The sequence below is a fragment of the Octopus sinensis genome, linkage group LG6, assembly GCF_006345805.1.
Source record: "Octopus sinensis linkage group LG6, ASM634580v1, whole genome shotgun sequence".
Classification (NCBI taxonomy): Eukaryota; Metazoa; Mollusca; class Cephalopoda; order Octopoda; family Octopodidae; genus Octopus; species Octopus sinensis.
In genome coordinates this window covers 41,920,057-41,941,604 of record NC_043002.1, presented here as the reverse complement: position 1 = coordinate 41,941,604, position 21,548 = coordinate 41,920,057, and the positions used below count along the sequence as shown (strand labels likewise).

General features: G+C 36.1%; 1 protein-coding gene across 1 annotated transcript in view; it reads right to left on the bottom strand.

Annotated features, from left to right (window-relative positions):
* The window catches only part of LOC115213222 (low-density lipoprotein receptor-related protein 4), a 457,280-nt gene that overhangs the window by 16,838 nt on the left and 418,894 nt on the right, over positions 1-21,548 (bottom strand). Inside the window, exons 15-23 of the mRNA XM_036503508.1 lie at positions 15,182-15,358; positions 13,425-13,550; positions 10,826-11,034; positions 9,814-10,001; positions 8,945-9,146; positions 7,579-7,768; positions 3,818-3,949; positions 2,238-2,375; positions 961-1,219 (exon numbers count right to left, since the gene is read on the bottom strand). Of these exons, the coding sequence (XP_036359401.1) occupies positions 961-1,219; positions 2,238-2,375; positions 3,818-3,949; positions 7,579-7,768; positions 8,945-9,146; positions 9,814-10,001; positions 10,826-11,034; positions 13,425-13,550; positions 15,182-15,358 (1,621 nt within the window). The remainder of the gene's footprint in view (positions 1-960; positions 1,220-2,237; positions 2,376-3,817; positions 3,950-7,578; positions 7,769-8,944; positions 9,147-9,813; positions 10,002-10,825; positions 11,035-13,424; positions 13,551-15,181; positions 15,359-21,548) is intronic.

Below are 21,548 nucleotides of genomic sequence, written 5' to 3'. Positions count from 1 at the left end.
AAAAATTAATTTACAAAACAAACATGCCAGTGTATGACAAGCAAATAAATAATAATTCTTTATTGACTGAGAGAAAAACAGAATATATTATAGTTTCTTTCTAATTGACACATGTTCTATATTTGTTGCTGTGTATCACCAGACCAGCTCTGACTGAGCAGACCTATGACCAAATGTATTCCAACTGTAACCATCTTATGTTCTGTTATGTCTAAATGGATCTTCTGTTGGTTTCAAAGATGTATTCCAATTGTTTGATTACTTGAAGTACAAGTTCATTGTAAGCATGGTTGAAGGTTTCATTGGTGAGGGCAGGAGTGAAGAAGTGGCAAGCAGCTTTACAGAGCCATGAACTCTGCCATCATGGGAGTAGTAGGTAGCATGGATAATGGGGCTGAGAACAGTTTGAATATCCTGTTTCTTTCGCATATGTATAGTGAAGTCTGTGGTACTGTCTGAGAATATGTTGCTTTATCTGTCCAACATCATTGTTTATATATATATATATAATCATCAGTTTACATATATTTTCCATGCTGGCATGAGTAATATGGCTTGACAGGACCTGGTGAGCTGCAGAACTGTGTTGAGTTCCAATATCAACTTTGGAATGATTTCTGCAGCTGGATATCCTTCCTAATGCCAACCACTTTACAGAGTGCACCAAGTACATTTTACATTCCACTGTCACAAGTGACGCTGCCAAATAACTTGCACTTGCTAGACAGAAAAAAGCCTCCTTGACTAAGTGGGGGTGGGTAGCATTGAAAGGAGGAGGTAGCTTTATGCCAGAAGTTTAAAACAAAGAAAGAAACAAACACACACACACACCTATACATCTTTTTAAAAAAATTAATATAACGGTATACCATGATGGAATTGGTGAATGTTAAACTCAATTTCAGATCCAAACACTCACCAAACAAAATGCAACTCAAGAATAATTCAAATGCTACTTACCCCTGTTCATAGTGGATAACAATTGCTCTTGGAGAATCTAGATCCTGCCAAAAAAGCACTTTTCGCATTGTGCCATCAAGATTTGCAACTTCAATCCGGTTGTTTCCATTTTCTGTCCAGTAAATCTTCTTGCCAATATAATCAACTGCAAGTCCATCAGTCGTGTCAAGTCCATGAGAAATAACATCTTCAACTTGGGATCCATCCAAATTTGATCTCTGTATTTTATCTACAACTGTGTCAGACCAATAAATTTTACCTGCAACAAACATTTAGTAAGCTGGTTTTAACATTTGGATTCACTAAGGGCTAGGAATCTATAGGAACAACAGAGGACAAGATTAAATAACCAGAAAATAAAATATTAGCCTTAAACAGATAAAGTATTAGATTTCCAGCATAAAGTTGTTGACTTCATGATCTCCTGCAGGTATTTGATAATATCTTTGGGCAGAACGTTTTATTACATATGCTTTGGTCTATTCTGGAAAGGTTATATAGGGTAACAAGAATGGTAAAGTGTCAGATAAAATACCTTGTGGAATATAGTTTTGTACTTTTAGTGCTGAGTTCAACTTTGCCTTCCATCAATCGAAGGCTGATAAAACACAAATCATGTAGTCAGGTTGACTAAACTAAATAAATCCTTTTCTTACAAAACAAGGGTCTTGTACCAAAGGAAGCAAACAATATTTTATTGTTATACTGCGCTATCATCGTTTTAACTTCCACTTTTCCAACCCATGCTCTCTGTCCAACCTATACTTGCATGGAAAACAGACGTTAAATGATGATGATGATGATGATTTTCCATGCTTGCATGACTCAGTTGGAATTTGTTGAGGCAGATTTTCTACAAGTCGATGCCTTTCTCGTCACCAACCCTTTCCTGTTTTCAACTAAGGTAACGTTTTCATGGAAGACTGGAAACAAAGGACACCATTTCTATGATGGTGATGCTTGTTTACAACTATCTTGAGACAAGATGAAGAAACAAAAATTTACCCATACACACACATATATATCTGTGATGGGTTTCTTTCAGTTTCTACCTACCAAATCAACTCACAAGACTTTGGCCAGCCTAGAACTGTAGTAGAAAGCATTCAACCAAGGTGTCACACAGCGGGACTGAACCCAAAACCATGTGGTTGGGAAACAAACTTCTAAACCACAATGCCAATCCTACATCTATTTTATTATCCTTCCAAACAAAATTTGCTGGGAACAATCTCATCCTCAGTTAGGAAATCTGTTATAATATGAAAGAACTTTACCTCGTATTGGATCTATATCAAGGGCAACTGCATTCTTTAATTGGCCCAAAGGAACAACAACATCAGCAAAATATTTCACATCCAAAGAAATCTTTCGAATATCATTTCGTCGGGCAAATACCAAAAAATTTTTCATTTCTGTAAAAAACAATATATATATATATATATATATATATATAAGAAAACAATATGTGTGAAAATATATATAAGAATATAATAAACAATACAGATACACACACACAAAACACTATATCAATCAGACTATATTGGATGTGGTTAAACACTGCTAATCACAATGCACTTACTTCTTTGCATTGTTGTAGCTTTCAAATGTTGCTACTTCACTGGCTAGGCAAGCAGGCCAATGTTCTCCCTAAATAGGATGCCAGTCTGTCATAGAGTTATCCATTTACAGCTGAATGGACTGGAGTGATGTGAAATGAAAGCTTTTTGCACAAAAACACAATGCACCACCAGTCTGGGAATTGAAACCATGGTCTGGTGATCATGAGTGCCACACCAGGGCACACACCTTCACACATGTTTATATCTTAAATGGAATAATTTGGATGGTATTTCTTTCGGAGAATAGATTAAGATCTTAAATGTTGCAGCAGCACTAGTAATAGTATCAGAAATCCAACTTGATGTTTGACCTTCAGTTATTTCATAAGGTCACTTAGCAATGTCAAATACTTAGTCTGGCAAGAATATTCTCTCTCTCTCTCTCTCTCTTTCTGTTGCTGCTTTTGAACCCTTAGTGCAGAAATTTCATCGACTGAAATACATCTTGCTCAAACTGGGACACAAGCAATTGTTTCCTAAATATCTTTAATCTTTTGTAGCAAAGGTGCTTGACTTAGTGGTTAGGGTATTTAACTCATGATCGTAAGGATGTGTGCTCGATTCCTGGTAGCATATTGTGACCTTGGTTTATTTCATGTTGCCCCAGTCCACTCAGCTGGCAAAAATGAGCAGTACCTGTATTTCAAAGGACCAGCATTGTCCTGTTAAGGATTTTGCCTAGTGTGCTAACGATTCTGCCAGCTAGCCGCCTTAATAACAACAACAAGAGCAGCAGCAGCAACAGCAACAACAAAAACAACAACAATCCTTTCTACTAAAGGCACAAGGCCTGAAATTTGGGGACTAATAAAATACATCAACCCAGTGCGTAACTCGTACTTATTTCATCAACCTCAAATGGATGAAAGGCAAAGTCAACCTCAGCAGAATTTGAACTGGAAATGTAAAGACAGACGAAATGCTGTTAAGCATTTTGCCCATCATGCTAATGATTCTGCCAGTTTGCTGCCCTCATAATAATAATAATAATCTTTTCTACTATAGGCACAAGGCCTGAAATTGTAGGGGAGGGGGTAAGTCGATTACATTGACTGAGTGATCAACAGGTACTTGATTTATCGACCCTGAAAGGATGAATGGTAAAATCAACCTCAGTGGAATTTGAACTCAGAAAGGAAAGACAGACAAAACGCTGCTAAGCATCTTGCCTGGCGTGCTAAGGATTCTCCCATCTTGCTGCCTTTATAATGATAATAATAATAATAATAACTCACCCTTTTCACATGTTACTTCATCATATTTCATTAAGATTCCCGTAGGACACGCGCAAGTATGAGTTCTAGGTCCCGGTGCTAATAAACATAAGTGACTACAACCACCATTCCGGTTTTTACAAGGAGAATCCACTGTAAAAAAAAAAAAAAAAAAAGTGACAAAGCAAAACTGAGACAGGTGGTTAAATAGAATAACATAAAATTTTTTTAATATTTTTCTGTTTTTAATAACAAAAAATAAATTTTAATTGTTAACATTTAGCAAGATCACTGGCTAATTGCAACACCTGTGCCTGTTTCAGCACTGATTTTCTATATACCACTGGCAGGGAGATGAGTCACTGCTGTCTCTTGTGATCAAGTGTCCATCAAGGAAGGTTGAAATCACATGATCCAGTGGTCTCAGTATAGAAGGTAGTGAGAATTTATCTCCCCATTAGCGATATAAACAAGCATGTATTTTGCACCAAAAACCTACATGAGAGTTTCTCTCATGGTATCTTCCTCAGTAAAGTTTGTTCTAACAAAACATCTATGTTTAAGTGGTGATAAATATTTCAATTTAGATAAGAATTCCATTGCAAAGCTTTAAGGCTAAAAATATATATTTAATTCAATGTTGAGAATAAATTAAGCCTAAAATAAATATCATTTCATAAAATATGGAGTAAACAACGTTGGATATGCAACACATGGGAAAAGTTACATAGGTTTTATATTTTCCCTCATTCATATAGTGAGGTATGGATGTGTGATTAACCCTTTCGTTACCGTATTTATTTTGAGATGCTCTGTGTTTCTTTCAATTATTTAAAATATAACAACAAATTTAGTAAAATAACTTAGCTATCATTAAGCTAGTGTTAGGAATATAAATTGCAACTAAGGTTTGGTGGTATATTTTGATGCAAAACTTATGAAAACAAGACATTCGTACTACAGAGCCAGAGTCGGGTTAGTAACGAAAGGGTTAAGAAGCTTGCTTTCCAACCATGTGGTCTTAGGTTCAATTCTATTGTCTGGTGCTTTGGGTAAGTGTCTTTGATTATAGACATGAGCTGATTAAAGGCTTGTGAGCAGATTCGATAAATGGAAACTGTTGGAAGCTTGTCAAGTATGTGTGTGTCTGTGTTTGTTCTGCACTGTTGTTGGTTTGTTTATGGCTCTGTAACTTAGTGATTTAGCAAAAGGGTTCAATAGAATAAGCACCAGGCTTAAAAAATATGTACTGGGGTCAATTTGCTTGAATTCTTCAAGGCATGGCCACAGTCCAATGATTGAAACAAGTAAAAGATAAAAAATTAAAATAACCTGTATAACCTATACCATATGTTGTGTATCCTATGTTGTATATTCTATGCATGTCTCATGCTATTTACATTACATTAATACAACTCTCTTTCAAATGCATATGTAACATTTTCTAGTAATATTTCTTTTTAAACCCATGAGTTACACTTTTATTGCAGTAAGAAGAATATTTAAATATTCTTTAGTAATCTAATAAACAGATTCACATATCTGAGCTGGTACAAAAGGAACTAAGTATATAGCAAGAAGATGATATTGCTCAATATACAAGCAAGTATAAATCAAAATAAACATACTTTTATACACACATATATAAACTCACACACTCTTATATATTTATACTCACACTCATATACTTACATACTTTTATGCACACATATACACTTTTATGTACACACACATGCATGCATGCTTACACACATACACATACTCATGTACACACATACAACCATTTGAATTCTCTATTTGTATGTAACTCATAAGAAGTATTGTTATCCCCATTTCTATCCAAAGCATAGCTACATGATCCAACATGTCCTACTTTAAATTTTTTACAGCTAGTAAGGTGTGATATGAAGGAAATTTGGCTGTTATTTCTAAGATGAAAAACTGCTTAAGGGCTTCATTGGTGGTTTAATAGAGAAGGAGGCCATTACTGGGAGGCAGCTCACCAGCATGGAAAGGAGATAATAAATGATGATGAACATGATGGTGATGGTGGCGGTGCTGCTGTTGAGCGAGCGAACGGTCTTCGTCCCAGAGCTCGCAAGATGGGAGAAGTCTGAAACGTGGTCCTTTGCTATTCGTAAGACCCGCAGAAGAGAAAGCAGGTCACCCCCCCCCCAACACCGAGAGCATCCAGGTTCAGCAGTTGCGTAGGAAGTCGGGGACAAGAAACAGGAAGAAAGAGTGAGAGAAAGTTGGGGTGAAAGAGTACAACAGGGGTCGCCACCACCCCCAGCTGGAGCCTCGTTGAGTTTTTCGCTCATAAAACACACACAACGCCCGGTCTGGGAATCGAAACCACGATCCTCCGACCGCGAGTCCGCTGCCCTAACCATTGGGCCATTGCGCCTCCACTGCTGCTGCTGATAAAGATGGTGTGGTATTGTCATTGCTGTTTAACCTCTGTTCAGACCTGACTGAGTGTACCTGATGATAATCAAAACTATCCCAGGAATAACCATCTCTATTTTATCCAGAACTTCATTGCCTAATGTGTCCTTTCTTACTTAAAAATGTTGGAATGTGATTCAAAGATCTGACTGCAAGTTCAGTGACCACATATTTTTGTCACTGGGTTATTAGTGGAGAAGAATGAGTATAGATTCTTGAAAGTGTCATGTTAACTTCAATGAGCATTGATGGATGCAAATGAATGAGAGGAAGAGAGAAAGAGGCAGTGGCTACTACATCAACATTGACTTGTTTCAGTCATGTGACTGTGGCCATGCTGGAGCACCACCTTTAGTCGAGCAAATCGACCCCAGGACTTATTCTTTGGAAGCGTAGTACTTATTCTATTGGTTTCTTTTGCCGAACTGCTAAGTTATGGGGACGTAAACACACCAGCATCGGTTGTCAAGCGATGTGGGGGGGGGGACAAACACACAAGCATACACACACACACACACATATACGATGGGCTTCTTTCAGTTTCCGTCTACCAAATCCACTCACAAGGCTATAGTAGAAGACACTTGCCCAAGGTGCCACGCAGTGGGACTGAACCCGAAACCATGTGGTTGGTAAGCAAGCTACTTACCACACAGCCACTCCTACACCTATGCATATTTATTTTCATTTCATGTGGATGGATGCTGACAGTTCCATAAAGAAGTGCCATTCACTCAAAGTTGATGGAACTTGTAGAAGAGGGAGATTCAGGAAGGCATGGGATGAAGTACTGAAGGATAATTACAGAATACTGAACCTTTCAGACAAGATGACAAAGGAACGAGATACCTGGCACCTTGCTGTATTCAAGAGGACCAGTCCTCCACAGCAGAAGTAGCAAGGTCGTTTCTCTTGGTGAAGAGGGTTGACTTACAAGAATCCTGTGCCAGTGCCACATAAAATACAGTAGTGCTGGTGCCTTGAAAAAAAGCACTCATGATGGCACCATGTAAAAGCACTCGTGCTGGTAGCACATTAAAAGTATCCAGTACACACTGTAAAGTGGTTGGCATTAGGGAGGGCCTCCAGCCATAGAAATCAAGCCAAATCAGACCGGAACATGGCATAGCTTCTCAGCTCTGGTTAAACTATCCAACCCATGTGAGAATGGAAAACAGACGGTAAAGGATAATGACGATGATTCCATTAAACCAATAATGATGATTACATTAAACCCATAATGATGATGATTATGATGACCTACCATTAAAAGAAAACCCACACTACATACATACGACTAACCTCACACACTCACTCCCTTATGTTATACATACGCTGTGGTCTTCCTCTATGGAATATCGTAACATCCATAACACTTTCCAGTCCTTTCTTTAGTGTTTGGTGGTTGGAGCCGTTGTATTTGCTAGCCATCTGAACACTCTTTGTATCCCAGTCAGTCCAAAAAATAAATTCACCATATACAACCAAACCAAAAGGATGCGGTAATCCAACACCAATGATGACCTGCAAAAATAGGAATTTTTAGAACATCATCATTATTATTATAATTATCATTATTATTATTATTATGTTGGGGGTGATGGCTCCATTATTCAAGAAATCTTTATTATTTTGAACTCAATTAGTGTCTACATTTCTAAAGCTTTTTTTTTTTAAATACATTTATTTTTTCCGGCAATACATACACGTTCATTACACTTCGGTAGCAACTGTTATTTTCTATTTGCTTATCCTTAGAAAGTATGAAAACATTTCCTTCAAACTTTGCTTTTGTTACATTTACTTAAACCCCAAAGAATCCCTCTCAACACATGGCTATGATGCTCCTCAACTAATCCTGTTCCTGATCAGAAATGCCCATTTTGTCAGCCACTAAGGGACATGCTCAAGTGGTTAAGGTCAAGTAAATGACAAGCAAATCTGTAGTATTCAACAGAATACCTATTATAATGATATTTCTGCTTCAGCAATTCAGTACTGAATCTGTCTGAAATGTAATGGAAAATAAGTCAGTTTCAAATCATTGATGACCAGGTCACAATAGCAAAGGTTGAAGGGAATAGTCATAATTTCCTTCGATTTCTAGATAAAAACAAATAGGAAATAACACTGACTGACCAAAAACAAAAAAAAATTCTTAATTTTATTACACAATGTTGTGTGCATGTGTGTGCATGCGTGCATACCATACTTAATGTAAATATGTTGAGAAAAAGCGAATTCACTGCAGTCCAAAGATACTATCTCTCATTGATGTGCTATGTTTAAAATTACAAATATCAGGAGCAAATGAAAACCATTCAGTTCTGGCCACTGCTAGCCAATCTATATAGTGTTTTTAAACAGAACAAATCAATTAGAGATAGTATCTCTGGATGAATACTGCAATAAACTTTTGCTTTTTCATGATGTATTTACATAAAGTATGATACACAGATAGCTGTTTTGATTTTAATACTGCTTTTGTTGTATATAATCGATTCATGAGTTTCAACTTTTCAGTCTTCAGACAGGTGTATCAATAAAGATATACAAAGGAGAAAGAAACAGAGAGAGAGAGAGAGAGAGAGAGAGACAGAGGACAAAGACAGAGAGACAGACAGAGCAGGGTTGAGATGGATAAAGATATAGTAAAATTAGAGAGTATATGAAAATTAGTGACGTTAATGTTATAAATACCTTTCTATAAAGACCATCTAAGGTAGCTGACTCAATTGTTTGTGTACCAGCATCTGTCCAGTATAATCGGTTAGTCTTCACATCAACAGACAGGCCATTCGGGAGGGTCAAGTTGCTACTGACCAACACTGTTCGTCCATTACCATCCATTCCAGCACGTTCGATCTTTGGTTCTCGTCCCCAGTTAGTCCAAAATAAATATCTTGAATGAAAAAGAAAGAGAAAAAGTAGTGAAAATAAAGTGAATGATTTGACAGAACAACAGCAACAATAATGGTCTACAAGTGCAACAGAGTGCTAGTGTGTTTAGAGAAAAGTTAGATATAAAAGGATTTGTGTGCAGTGTGCAAGAGAGGAGACTGCACTGGTTTGGTCACAAGATGTGGATGGATGAGGAGAGTTGCTTAAAGAAGTGCCAATCACTTAATGGAAGGCAGTTGTGGAAGAGAGAGACCCAGGAAGACATAGAACAAAGTATTGAAGGTTGATTTCAAAATGCTGAACCTCACGAAGGAGATTACAGAGGAATGAGATATGTGGTGCACTGCTGTACTCAAGAAGACCTGCCCACCACGATAGAATTGATATCCAAAAACCAAAGTGCCATATAAAAGCATTGACCTTAGTGCTGGTGCTATGTAGAAAAACACTGGTGTTGGTATCACAAAAAAAGCATTGGTGATGATGCCATATAAAAATCACTACTGATGCTGCCATGTGAAAAGCACTAGTAATGGTGCCACATAAAAAGTACTGGATGTTATAATGATGATGATGGATGAGAGGATTTGCAAAAGATGATCCTAAATGAAAGAATGAATATAAAAACAAGTAATTTGTTTTGTAGATCCTACAAAATTCTTTCTTACCGTGCATATGGTTCCACAACGATATCTCTTGGTTTATCAAGTTTCTCCCAGATTAGAACCTTCCTATACATGCCATCTGAATTTGCTACTTCAATAATATTGGTCCCTTGGTCAGTCCAGTATAATTTATTTCCTACCCAGTCAATAGCTAAACCGGCAGGACTGTCGAGACTGGAGCCAATAATAATCTGAAAATAAAAATAATAATAATAATAATGATCTTTCTCCTATAGGTACAAGGCCTGAATTTTGGGGGAGGGGGATAAACGATTACATTGACCCCAAGTGCTCAATTCGTAGTTATTTCATCAACCCCGAAAAGATGAACAGTGAAGTCAACTGCAGCAGTATTTGAATCCAGAACATAAAGACAGATGAAATGCAGCTAAGAATTTAGTTCAGTATGCTAATGATTCTGCCAGCTCACCAACTTAATAAGAATAATAATGATGATAACAATAATAATAATAATAATAATAATAATAATAATAATAATAATAATAATAATAATAATTACCCTTTCTACTATAGGTACAAAACCGGAAATTTGGGGGAGGGGGTCAGTTGATTACACTGACCCCAGTGGGCAACTGGTACTTAATTTATCGACCCCCGAATGGATAAGAGGCAAAGTCAACCTCGGCGGAATTTGAACTCAGAACTTAGTGGCAGATGAAATATCGCTAAGTATGCTAACAATTCTGCCAGCTTGCTGCCTTAATAATAATAATCCTCTCTGCTATAGGCACAAGGCCTGGAATTTGTGGAGAGGGGGACTAGTCGATTAGATCAACTCCAGTACTTGACTGGTACTCAAATTTATCAACCCCAAAAGGGTGAAAGGCAAAGTTGATCATGGCAGAATTTAAACTCAGAATGTAGTGGCAGATGAAATACAGATGAAATATTGTTGAGCATTTCGCCTGGTGTGCTTACGATTCTGCCAGCTCACTGCCTTAATAATAATAATAATAATAATAATATCAATGATAATAATAATAATATGTTATACCTCTGATTGAGATCCATCCCATTGAGCACGGCCAATTGTGTCAGTACTGACATCAGTCCAGAAGACTGAGTTGGCATTTGAATCCCATTCAACAGCAACTACATTCTGTAGGTTACCAACAGGGATTACCATATCAACCATCTCAGCTGTGTCAAATGAGATCCGGCGGATATCAGATTTTGTTGAAAATAGCAAAAAATTGTCGATTCCTGAAAAAAAAAGAAAAAATAAGGAAGAGAAATGATTTAAGTATTAGTGGACAACATATTTATCCCAAATACAAAACATGAAAAATAAATGTATGTTCTCTAATCCATAAAAAGATAGTCTTGTTGATTCAAGGAGAGAGAGAGAGAGAGAGAGAGAGAGAGAGAGAAGGGAGAGAGGGGGGAGAGAAGGGGAAGAGTTTTTGCAACATTCAATACCTTGCCTTAGAACATTAACTCTTTTCTCTTTTACTGCGAAAATCAAAATTTCATTACCCTCAATTGCGAAAAGCAGTTTTACATACCAATATCTAACTTTTGTAGAGGAATGTCATGTTTGAAACTATTTTCTCTTGTGATATGTCAAGTTTACTGAGGAAATGAGAAGTACAGAAGATACCGATTCTATTTTTGGTAGATATTCAACATCATTACGGTAATGATGAGGCGCAGGAGTGACTGTGTGGTAAGTAGCTTGCTTACCAACCACATGGTTCCAGGGTCAGTCTCACTGCGTGGCACCTTGGGCAAGTGTCTTCTACTATAGCCTTGGGCCGACCAAAGCCTTGTGAGTGGATTTAGTAGACGGAAACTGAAAGAAGCCCGTCGTATATATATATATATATATATATATGTTTGTGTGTGTGTATCCCCCCAACATCGCTTGACAACCAAAGCTGGTGTGTTTACATCCCCATAACTTAGCGGTTCGGCAAAAGAGACCAATAGAATAAGTACTAGGCTTCCAAAGAATAAGTCTTGGTCGATTTTCTCGACTAAAGGCGGTGCTCCAGCATGGCCACAGTCAAATTGACTGAAACAAGTAAAAGAGTAATAATTATGAAATTTAAATTCGCAGTTAAAGGGCTAATGAAGTGATTTGAACTACAATCTGGAAATACATTAGCAAAGACACTTAACTCTCATTATACAAGTCCACCTAAGTGAAAATTATATGCATGTTGGTGGGGGGCATAGTTCCCTGCTAAAAGCAGTATACAGACAGGAAGGCAGCAAGCTGGCAGAATCGTTAGCACGCCGGGTGAAATACTTAGCGATATTGCATCTGCCATTACGTTCTGAGTTCAAATTCCGCCGAGGTCGACTTTGCCTTCCATCCTTCTGGGGTCGATTAATAAAGTACCAGTTATGCACTGGGGTCGATGGAATCGACTTAATTCCTTTTTCTGTTCTTGTTTGTCCCCTCTATGTTTAGCCCCTTGTGGGCAATAAAGAAATAAGAAGCAGTATACAGACATCTTTCAATCTAATGGTTCTATGGACAGGAATCCTGGTAAGGACACTATAGAGTACAAATCCAGTAGGGTCGTCATTGTTGTTTAGCTCTCAGGTATGATGATCATGCCTTTTGTTTTAAATATTTCTTGGACTGTGATATGACTTGTTTGAGCATCCTCTAATAACCTTTAAGCATCCAAACCAGCCATATCTGGGCTAGATATTCAGTGTTTTATGTTCAAACCAGTCAGATGCAGCCTCTCACACCTAGCCTACAATGTCCTTCTAAAATTAAGCAGTCACATCATGAAAACCTCAAAGCTAGAAGTTAATGCATTGTTAATTCAGAGCAATGTGAATAAATAAGACAGAGTAATCTGAATGCAAATGATTTAAACCTCTTTACATTGAAGCATCTGCAGACATATGTCATGTGATTATGAAATTATTCTAATATGGTGATTAAGTTGGAATTACTTGTTTTTGTATCTCAAGATCTCAAACAAACAACAAGCCAGGCCTCTATAATGTACCAAGTCAACAGTCATTGAAAAGGTTACAAGAAGCAACAAAATAACTTTGACAAACAAAAACAATCAGATATTTAACCAATGGACTTATAATAAATGAATGGAATTTAACCAGTGTGTGTGTGTGTGTGTGTTAATTATAATGGCAAAATGACCTTCCCTAAACACAACAAAATTACTTGTTGGCTTCCTACAAAATAACCCTATAAATGATTATCTCAAGAAGGTCATTATGAAGGAAATATAGAAAAGTTAACAATCAGAACAAGTCTTCTTCATTCCTGCATAAGAGCTTGAAGTATGCTGCTCTTCTTGAATCAAATATTAATAGGGTTATTGTGTAGAAAGCCAATAAATAATTCCAGTTTATATCACCATACTAGAATGACATCATAATCACATAACATATGTCAGCAAATGCTTTGACATAAAGGAGTTTAATAGGGGACACTCAGCCAAATCATATCAGACTACATAATCCCAAGTATGAAGGGTAAAATTTGTGGAAGATTTGGCAGCTATTTCTATCATACATCCACACTGCAAGATTGTGAAAACAAAACATTGCAAAGTTATAAATTTAAAGAAAGAAATTATAAATTTAACTAAAGAATTCAAACTCACGATCCCGGCAAGTCTTCTCATCCTTGCGAAGACCAAGTCCCGTGGGACAGGTGCATCTGTAACTCTTTTTGTTTGGTAAACACAAATGACTGCATCCTCCGTTGTTGAGACCACATCTGTTTATTTCTGAAAGATAACAAGATAACACACTGATAAATTGATGTTACTAGTATGAGAAACCTGAAAAATGAAACAGCAAAACCAGAGATACATACATACATATATGTGTGTGTGTGTGTGTGTGTGTGTATGTATGTGTGTGTGTGTGTGTGTATATATATGTGTGTGTGTGTGTGTGTGTGTGTGTAATGTAACTGGCTTTAAAATCTCTGAAAGAGATTCAAATAATAATAGTACTAAACAGTAATGTATGTTACTACTAGTGTAGCTGGCAGGAGTGGGTGGGGAATAGGAGCAGTCCATCTGCACCAGGCAGTACTTTTGGGTGCTGTTCAAGAATTTGGACCTGGAGATCTCCATTTCTAGCAACTTCAAGGGCCACCTCCTAGTGGTGTCGGACGTCAACGAAGAGCCCTTGACTACAACAAGACGACCTAAGTTTTTTTTCCCCCCAAGATCTGGGGGTCTCCCGCCCCTAAGCCCTAGACCATCACCTTTCGGGGTCGATAAATTAAGTACCAGTTACGCATTGGAGTCAATATAATTGACTTAATCCGTCTGCCTGTCCTTGTTTGTCTCCTCTGTGTCTAGCCCCTTGTAAGTAGTAAAGAAATAGGTATTTCGTCTGCTGTTACGTTCTGAGTTCAACTTCCGCCGAGGTCGACTTCACCTTTCATCCTTTCGAGGTCGAAAAATTAAGTACCAGTTATGCAATGAGGTCGATGTAATCGACTTAATCCGTTTGTCTGTCTTTGTTTGTCCCCACTATGTTTAGCCCCTTGTGGGCAATAAAGAAATAAGAAACATCTGAACTCTTGACCAAGTCAAATATGTCATTCATTTGGCTCTCCTATCTATAGGTTAATGTAGTAGTAAAGATCCTGAGAATTCAGGGGTATGGAGACCCTTTCATAAAATGTTGTTTGACCTACTAGAAAGAGTATTCACATCCCTCTCAAGTCTCACTCTAATGCTTTAAAAAAATGGATGGATGGGAGGATATCCTTTATATATTTTTAAAGATATGAGAGTGAGTTGAAGAAAATTTGGTTGCTATTTCTAGCAGGTTGAGCAATCCCCTAAAACAGTGTTTCTCAACCAGGGGTCGTCATGAGGGTCTATATAAGATTTTGTAATTAAAATTTATGTCCAATAAATCACTTATACTTCTACAGTACACAAAACATTTTAACATTTCGTTTGTGGATTTGGTTTGCAAGATTCTTTATATGAGTCAAAACAATTGAAAAGGTTGCAACACGCAACGAAAATTTTAGGAAAATAAAAATAAGAAATAAGTGGAAATTTTACTGGTGAGTGTGTTAAATAATAAGGCACAAAATGAAAATGACTCTCCCCAGACATAACAGAATTTTAACATTTGTTTTTGTTTTGTTTTGTACAATTCCTAATACTTCATTATAAAAATATAATAGGATTTTTTTAAACATTGAAAGGCTATGGAGGTCCACCTGAGCAAAATAGGAATCAAAGAGACCACATGCAAAATATGGTTGAAAACTATTGCCCCAAAAGATCCCACATGTTGAGATTTCAAATAAACTCTTGTTTGTCTGTAAGTCTTTTCTCTTTCTTTCTCTATAAGATTTTCAACAGATTTATCCAGTATCACTCACCTTGTGGCTGTCTCAGTGGGTGAAATGTGTGAATATCCATTGGATAATGAAGGTGATTGCGTACACGTTGTGCCCGATTACCATTAAACTTGTTAGTTTTCCAAATACTCTTCGTATGCCAGTCAGTCCAGTAGAGCTCATCTTCAAATAGGGTTAAAGCAAATGGATGTGGTAAACCTTAAAGGAGAAAGAATGAACAATGAAAGCAAATGTATTTCATATATAATGATTATAAAGTTAATATGTCCATATACATCATCACCCTTGTTTTAAAGTTCACTTTTCCATGTAAACAGAAGGAATTTGTTTAGGTGGATGCCCTTCCTGTCACCAACCCTCACTCGTTTCCAAGTAAGGTAATATTCCCCCATGACCACACATGTCTTAGAAGAATGGAAACAAAGGACACTGCTGACATGATGGTGAAACTCACTCACAATTATCAAGCAATGTCAAGGTAAAGAAACAGTAACACATACATTAAAAAAATGCACAAATAAGTATTTTAAGTGATAATCTATAGATTTTCTATAGAATTCAGAGCTAGTACTACCATTTTGTATATGAACATGTCTATGTAAACAATGGGATTGAAGATAGAAAATATAGGCAATAGATGTATATGCATATTTCAAGAGTTATTGCTCTTTCATCAGCATTATAACCAACCCATTAACTATCCACAAGCACATTGCTTAAACACCAACTAAGTTTAACAGTGTAACACTACTGGATAAACCAATTTACATGATAAACACATTTTTGGCAGTTGGTATGTAAGTATTAATTACAAGAACGGACACAGTATTTCATTTTGCAACTATATGCCACCAAGTATATAAAAGGTTTACAAGTCAATACTGTGTCTTACTTTTTGTGTTAGAAGTGTGATATTTTCAATATTCTCATTTTTAAAGTGATAAACTATAGATATTATATATATATATATATATATATATATATATGTACACACATGACAGCTTCTTTCAGTTTCCATCTATCAAATTCACTCACAAGCCTTTGGTCAGCCCAAGACTATTGTAGAAGACACTTGCCCAGCATGCTACACAGTGGGGTTGAACCCAAAACCATGAGTTTGGGAAGCAAACTTCTTACTACAAAGCCACACCTGTGCCTAAACCAAAACTCTTAAACAAACTTTTAATTCAATCTAAAATTAAAGTAAAATCTTTAAATTTTGAATTTTAATATATTTTAATAAAAAAAATATTGCTTTTAATATTAATCCAAACCACCTTTGCTCAAAACTCACTCCTCGGCAACTACAGATCTCATTCACTGTGAACACTTTTTTTTTTGCTACTTCTAGTCTCCTTAAAAACTTAAATTCTCGTCTTTATTACTTCTCCCCCACTGCCATGACAATACTGTTACAAAAATTATAAAATTTTAAAGAAATGAAGGAAATATTGTTTAGGTGTAGCAAGGAAAATAATTCAAAGTACTTTCATATTTCATTATTATATAACATTTGAATTTTTCTTTTAAATGTAATGCTTAAAAGTTATTAAATATTTTGAAGTTGTTATTTATTTTGATCTTATAAATGTTTTGCATTTATTTCACAAATACTTTCATTTCCCTTTCATATTTCACTCTTTCATAAGTTTTGATCTTTCTTTAAATGTTAGAGAAAGACTTTGGACAAAGTTGCTTTTATATATATATATATATATATATAAATCCCACAAAAAAACAAGATATTATATATATTACAATAACTAGGGAAAAAAACATTCAGACAGCAATAAGATATTATATTACAATAACTAGGAAAAAAATGAAAATATCCAGACTGTAATAAAATATATTACAATAACTAAAAGTTAAAAAAAATTAAATTAAGAAAAAAACTCCCAGACAGTAATGTTTCTCCTCTGATGGTAAATTTTGAAATGGAAAATACAAAGTTATTACAATAAATTTATTATGAAACTTTATTTCTTTGCAGCTATAATATAATTTTTTTTTACAAAGTCAAACCATGTATAACCTTACTATGGACTTAGGCCTATCACATATTTTTTGGCAGCTTGGGACTAGGATCAAACTCAATGATCTTCTAAGTTGTTAAATAACAACAAAATCAGTTGCTTTATTTTTCACCCCAAATAAGTAAAGAGGCTTTCTTGTGTACCTTCTCTCACAGTGTAATTTAATACATATGGATATGATTACATCCACACATATGTTTATGTACATTTATATAACATTTATATATATGTTTATGTACATTTATATAACTCCATCATTCTGCATATTACAATCTAGCCAGTGAGACTTGGAAGAGCATAGTAGGGATGGAAAGAAAACTAAATGTATTCCATCAAAGGTGCTATATATATATAGCATATGGTGTAGAGGTTAAGAGCACGGGCTACTAACCCCAAGATTCCAAGTTTGATTGTTATAATAACAACAACATCGAAAAATACCTTAGGAATGAGAACCCAGATTCGAAATTTTCCCAAGACACCTGATGAAGGGTGGAGTGTATATCAGCCGAAACGTTGTGCTAACAACAAAGAACATGAGGACGAATAGCCGTCAAATGTAAACAATATATATATATATAGGAGATGGTGCTGAAAAGTTCCTGGCTTTAAGGGTATTCCAAAAGGCCTGGTTGAAAGTTCAAACTTCTAAGTTATTTTACAGGGCTTAGAAAAACTGAAGGACTGTTGCAATAAGTATTTGAATCTGAGAGGGGAATATGTTCAATAAAATCATAATTAACTGATCTTCCTGTATTATCTTTTACCCAAAGCCAGGAACTTTTCTGTACTCCTCGTGTGTGTGTGTGTGTTTGTGTGTGTGTGCATGCACACGCACGCATGCACTTTACTATTTCCTGGCTCTGACATTACATGATGTTTGAAAACTAGTGCCACAGTCATTCAAGCATTGTTCTTTGTATCCAATGTCCTGTGAAAACATGTCTGGTTATCTGGAAATATCACCTTACTTGGAATCAGGTAAGGGCATCAATTCATAGAAAATATGTCTCAACAACCTGAAGCCAACCCATGTGAGCATGGAAAAGTTGATGTTAAAATGATGACTATGATGATAATGTTTCAAGGAATGTGTCAGTTTATTTCTCCATCTTGTGATGGCTTTAAGAAACATGATCAAGAGAACATGCCCATTTAAACGAATAGTTGTAAATTATTGATTTATCGTCACAAAATTACTGGGTTTTGATTTATTGATATTAAAAGACCAAACATTTAAATGACTTACAACTCTGAACCCATGATATATTTATACACTGAGCTCAGATAGTCTGTTGTCAACAAGATTTACCATAGCAGTAGTAGTAATTGTTGCTTAATCCCAGCTCAATTCTGACTGAAGTAACTTATGATCAAAGATGTTCCAATCGTGACCATCCAATATTTTCAAACATTGTAGCTAGTTCTACTTTCTCTAATATTCTAGACTGACTAGATAAAGATAAACCAATGAGAGAGACTCTACATGGCTGCCCAACCTGCTAGAAATAGCAGGTAACTTCCCTTCAAATTACACTCTACTGTCTTAAATAACAGGACACACATCTATTTTAAAATGCTCCTGCTGTTTACTGTGATCACTTGTATCATTTTACGGTCTTTAGAGCTAAATAGATTAGATAATTTAACCCTTTAGCATTAAAACTGGTCATATCCAACCCAAAATATACTACCTGTTTTATGTTCAAACTGGCTGCAACCGGCCTCTCACACCTATGCTACAATGTTATTCCAAAAAAATATAATCACATCATAGATATCTCAAAGCTATGAGATAATGCATGATTAATTCAAAATTAATTATGTGAAGAAACAAACATCTGTATTTGACAATGTAATCCCAATGAGTAAAAGGTAGTGTATTAATGCAAGATCTCAGGAGGCTGGTCCTCATAAACAGATAACAAAAGACAACTGGTGATATGCTGTGGTGGTAAAGGAAGTAGCAGCAATGCTTGCAGTGACAGACGTAGCGGTGGTGGTAGTATTTGCCTCAAAACAGAACAACATTAGTGATAAAATATATACAGCTGTTCCTTCAGTTAGTAGTCAAAACACCAAAACAACCAACTTCAACTATGCTAGAAACAGTAGCCAAATTTGGTTCAAATACCACCCTACATCACCATTGTTTAATATCCGCTTTTCATGCTGGTATGGGTTGGACGGTTTGATATGGAGCTGACTAGCATGGAGCTGTCCAGATTCCAACTGGCAGTTGTGGCATGGTTTCTACAGGTGGATGACCTTCCCAATGCCGACCACTTAGCAGAGTGTATTGGGTGCTTTTCATGTGCCACCAGCACAGGTGTGTTTGTACAGAACTGGCACAGGTGTGCTAATGCAGCACCAGCACCTCAAAGGACAATCCTGTATGTGAGGAAGACAGTGATTTTACTTGGCTTGACATGTCTTATCAATTACAGCAAATCACCACATCTCCTGGTCCCTTGTCATTTCCTCAGTGAGGCTCAGTGTCTAAAGAACCTTTCTCACCAATTCGTCTGATGTCTTCTTGGGTCTACCCCTTCCACAGGTACCCCCTACAATTACAGCACAGCACTTCTTTATGCAGCTGTCCTCATCCATAAGCATTACATGACCAAACCTGTGCAGTTTCTCTCTTGCACACAACATCTGATGCCTCTTATACTCAGTTTTCTTCCTAAATTATTTACACTCTGTTGTGCATGCACACTGACATTACCCATCCAGTGGAGCATGCTAGCTTCAGTCTTTTTAAAAAAAAAAAAAAAGAAACAACAGCTTAGGTAATAGAGTCATAGATACAATGTCTGAAAATATGCTTGGATGGTTATGGCCAGAAGGTCTGTAATGACAGGTCTGCTTGAGAAGAGTGAACTGCAGCCTAAGCAACATCATATCTTATAACAGCAGATATTACAACAATAGAATTTATCTGAATAATTTAGCAGTTATTCTTTAAGACACTAACCAAAGCCACTAAGTAGTCACTGCAGAAATTTTTGATAGAGTTGGCAAATTTCATGTACAATATGCATCATCATCATCATCATCACCATCGTCATGTACTTCTTATTGAAGGTTACAGATTGTTGAATTTTTACTTCTTGTTTAGTTTTTAGTTTAATAAGAAACATTTCTCTTTTCCTCTCTCTTGTTGTTTTTTGTTCATAGTTCTATTGATAGCCAAAGTGTCTGAGAATCATTGAAAACAAAAATAACTAGATCAATAAATCAATCAATATTTTAATGATTTTGTGCACAAGTTTTCTAAATAGAAACCCATTGCTGGCCCATTTCATGAGATGTATCCACTATCAATAAATGATTAGCTTATTATCTGTAGTGATTTCAGAGGAAGAGAAGGCAATACAATGTGACATTCATGCTTTTCTTAAGAAGCATGAACTTCATGGGGGAAAAATGTAATGGTTTCAGCAAGAAACCAAAACTGGGTTGCAGATTTGTATTCAAAAAAGCCCTAATGCTTACCACAGATATTAGCAGATATAGCCATTAATAGGTGCTTTCTTGTTATCGACAGCTAATATTTTATTTACTAAAGGATTGATAAATAAACCATAACACTTGTGAGATGGGTGTGATACTTAAATGACAGACTTTCAGAATAACTATTCTTATAGAGAAAGAAAGGGAGAAAGAATTGGGTGATTTTTTTCATAGTTTATTTACTAATCCTTTAGAAAATATAAAACTCGCTGTTGCTAACAAGAAAATACTTAATAATTCAATTTCAAACATAACTTTTAGGATTCTACATTTTTGTTACGGAGTCCAACCCATGGCAGCAAGGACAATGGACGTTAAATGATGAGTATTTTCCCTTCCGTTTTGCTGATGTCTCTCTCTCTCTCTTTCTCACACACACACAAGCAAGCAAACTGATGGATGAATGCCCTTAAATACATTAGAACATTTAGAGTACCACTGAATAACTTCATCTTTATATAGATGCCCAAAGGGAAAGTGTGCTTGCTGGAGATCATGCCACTGTAGGATTTACCATGTGAGAAATATCACAGTAAAACCAGCAAATAGTAAGAACAAGGAAAATTTGAATAGTGGAATAAAGTGGTTTGCTATGAAGTAGGGATCATTAGTTTCAGTAACATATATCATACAGGAAAATATGAGTTCAGAATTGCAACAAAATATCAGTGAAGCAAATCATTTACCATTATACAATGGTTCTGCAATATATCATAAAACAATGAACAGTACTTCAAGATAGTGTAGTTAATTAGACTAGGTCATTAATTAAAAGTAACACATTTTAGTACACAAACATAGACATACATACATGTGTATGTATGTTTGTTGATAGT